At 45.3% G+C, this 3,316-nt stretch overlaps 1 protein-coding gene across 1 annotated transcript; it reads right to left on the bottom strand.

The window, feature by feature from the left end:
* Positions 1-953: 953 nt before the first annotated feature.
* On the bottom strand, positions 954-1,797 carry LOC117082220 (proteasome subunit beta type-6-like). The gene has a single exon (XM_033208868.1). It carries the CDS (start codon positions 1,766-1,768, stop codon positions 1,049-1,051), a length of 720 nt encoding a protein of 239 aa, XP_033064759.1. The 5' UTR covers positions 1,769-1,797; the 3' UTR covers positions 954-1,048.
* Between the last annotated feature and the right edge of the window lie 1,519 nt (positions 1,798-3,316).

Here is a 3,316-nt window from a genome sequence, read left to right as displayed (position 1 = left end):
TTCATCTTAGGTGGGTTACAGAAAGCCATTCATGACCTATCCAAGCATGGAGGGGGAATTTGACTTAGAAAACTTTTAGGTGGACTAGTTGGTGAAAGAAAGTGCCTTCTAGGGCTCACAGGCCTACACACAGAGTTGCTAGCACGTAAAGCAAATGTATGAATTCTTTCTGAGCCCATGGCAAGATCAGGGTGCACTTCATCAGTCTCCTATGCTGGTATGAATAGGTACCTGCCTGAAAAAAAAAAAAAAAACTGGGGAGCCCATTCTTCTACAGGACGCCAGGTAGTACAGTAGGAATCTTGGGGTTGCGGTGGTATGTATGTTTTAAGGTTGTCTTTTAATCATCTTCAGCAAATTCAACAGTCTTCAGAACATAAAAAAAATTATTCAACATTGTATAATAACTACCACAGATATATCCATTATAAAAAACTGTACTCATATAATAATAACATTAATAACAATCATAATGGTGATAATATAAATGTCATTTCAATGAAGAGAATAATAAAAAAGTGGATATTAAAGAACATATTCCTATAAGCCTGTGACATTGTTCCCATATGAGCCCTCATGTTTTTGATTACAGGGAGAGGCTTGGGGCTGCATCTTGAAATATCTTCTGTGATGACAAAGAAGAGTGGCAGTAGGGAGAATAATTCTGAGCCACATGAGGGCTTGGGCAAAAGTGGAGGTGCCTGTGTCATGTGGAAATACATTACAAATGGACTATGGAAAAGGGTCTGGCCAGAGTTCTGCCTGACACAGGTCACACAAAAGCTTTCAGTAGTTCACCCCAAGAAATGGCTGGTCCAGGCTGTAGATGAGAAGCACTGGGCAGACAGATCCACACCCGCTTCCTGAGTCTCAGAAGTCTGGTGTGCATCGAACATTAAGCCCCCAAGCCTACTGAGACTTCACTTCCTGGCTGGTCTTCTACCATCTCATTCTTTTTTTTTTTTTTTTTAAAGATTCTCTGTGACAAACTTTATTAAATTTTGCATTAGTACGGGGTATCTCTTATTGCATACTAGAATCCCAGGATTCAGGGGGGCGGTAAAGTGGCAATGGCGAATTTGGGTATCTGGTGTCCCAAAAGTACTTGCCGCTCTACCCCTGACTCTGCAATGGCTGCCAGGCGGATCACTCCTCCACTGGAGCCATCCCGCTCCATGGCCAAAGCGAGAGCATTGGCAGTGAATTGTAGACACTCCTCCTTGGTCATGCCTTCCCGGTAGGTAGCATCCACATAGCCATAGATGTAGGAGCTCCCAGAGCCTCCAATGGCAAAGGACTGCCTTACCATCATACCCCCCATAGGCACTGAGTACACCTGCCCTCCTTCTTGAGGGTCCCAGCCTGCGATGATGATTCCCGCCATCAGGTCTTCTCGGTATCGGTAACACATCTCCTTAAAGAGGCTGGCTGCTGTGTGGACCAGTGGAGGCTCATTCAGTTCAATGCTGTGGAAACCAAGCTGGTAAGTGACAGCATCAGCTACTGCCTGGGTATCAGCAGCTGAGCCTGAGCGACAGCAGAAAATGTGGTCGTGAATAGGAGTCAGCTTGTCAGTCACTCGATTGGCGATGTAGGACCCAGTGGTTGTTCTGGAGTCTGCCCCCAGAACCACGCCCCCATCAAATTGCACGGCCATAATAGTAGTCCCAGTGGAGACTTCTCGGCTTTCCCAGTCTGGAGTGAAGGCCTCCGGCCCCCAAGCCGGTGCCGGCCCGGCTCCCCGAGCAGCTAGTAGGGTGGCCGCCATATTTCTCCTCTGGTACTGCCTCTACCATCTCATTCTTGAGCCCCATCACGTAAGTGCCATCTCCATACTGGAATTGCTGACAATGTCTGATGGAGGGTTTCACCCTGGGTACTCAGTACCAGCAATGGATGAAATACCAGAAGGGAGGCTCCAGGGCTTCCATAGAAGACATATTCTAAAGTTGCTCGGGTGATCAAATGGTCATCTCATAGATTTTCAGTAGAACTGCAGCATTTTGTGAATACCTGAGTGAATGCAGAAAGCATCCAGACGCATGGGCATTCTAGGAAGCTCGCTGTGTAAATCACATACAAGGAATATCTACTGGGCTCAAAAGCTACCTTAGAAAACAAAAAAAGTGAGATGCTGGCAGAAGGCAAATAACTCCACTTCAGTTCCCGAGAGAAAAATGGTTCTGTAACCTCTGAGTTTATTTAGAAAAAGTTTGGAACCTCAGGAAGACCAAGTATATCATTCCTGATGTTTCCAGGGCAGATTGGACTGCTTAGGCCTCTGGGAATATTCTAAGTCCTCTCCGGTTTCCATGGGAGACTGTCACTCTCCTCCTAGAGCTCACACCACCCCCCGAGCAAGCTCATTGTTTTCTAAATATTCCAAAGAAGTCCATCCAGGGTATGCCTGTATTGGTGAGTTTCACCTTGGACTGGCAGGAGAACACTGAGAGTGATACATCCTGACTTCACTTGGTAAAGGTAGGGGAGCCAAGAAGTCCAGAGCTGGAGAGCACCTCAAACACCAGATGGAGAAGGACAGTAAGGAGGTGAAGGCAGCTATGGAGTTGGAGCTTCATGTTTACTGCATGTAGGATTCTGAGTTCCAGGACTGATAGGGTGGTGGGGATCAGATACATGTCTTCTTTGCAGGGAGCCAGGCCAAACCAGTCATCTGGTTGCACTACTGAAAGCTTTTGTGTGCCCAGTGGTAGGCAAGACACAAGCCAAACTCTCTTCACCTCTGGCCTGTAGTCCTTGACTAGAGAGGTTTGCACACAAGTGGTGCTATTAGCCCACGCTCTCATGTGGCTTGCTTTCCTTTCACCTCCTGTTTCTCATGTTTGCCATCATGGAACACGTTTCATAGTGAAATTCTTTGACTCTGGCTCCAAATGACACAAGGAGGACCCAATTTGTGAACTTTTCATATATTTAGGAGAATCTCCACATTGATTTTTGTATCCTTATGTTCATATTGTCACCAGTATTAAATTTCTTACCATTGAGGTCATTGCATTCATTATCATAATTAATAATTATTTTTCATGTATGATTTATTTTTATTGGTTAATTTTTGTGGCAGCTGTTATACGACAATCACTAGAGTTTCTCTATTCATGAAAGATGTCCAAGTTAATAGAGGTAACTAGGAGTGTTACTTTACAGGTGTGTAAACACAGGTAATCTTGGCTGAACTGTGGCTATATTATCTGGTGTCCCTTTGAAGCTGAAGCCTCTTGTGTTATTCTAAGTGACCTCTGGAGACAGAAACTGTCTCGTAATTGCAGGGACGACTTGAGAAGGCATCCTGAGC

Source organism: Trachypithecus francoisi, unplaced genomic scaffold (assembly GCF_009764315.1).
Source record: "Trachypithecus francoisi isolate TF-2019V2 unplaced genomic scaffold, Tfra_2.0 Lachesis_group9, whole genome shotgun sequence".
In the NCBI taxonomy this organism is placed as follows: Eukaryota; Metazoa; Chordata; class Mammalia; order Primates; family Cercopithecidae; genus Trachypithecus; species Trachypithecus francoisi.
The sequence above is the reverse complement of the archived record's forward strand: the minus strand, read 5'-3'. Positions and strand labels throughout refer to the sequence as shown.

Bases quoted from the DNA above. Each gene is read 5' to 3' on its own strand.
- LOC117082220 (XM_033208868.1), bottom strand. From the start codon at position 1,768: ATGGCGGCCACCCTACTAGCTGCTCGGGGAGCCGGGCCGGCACCGGCT.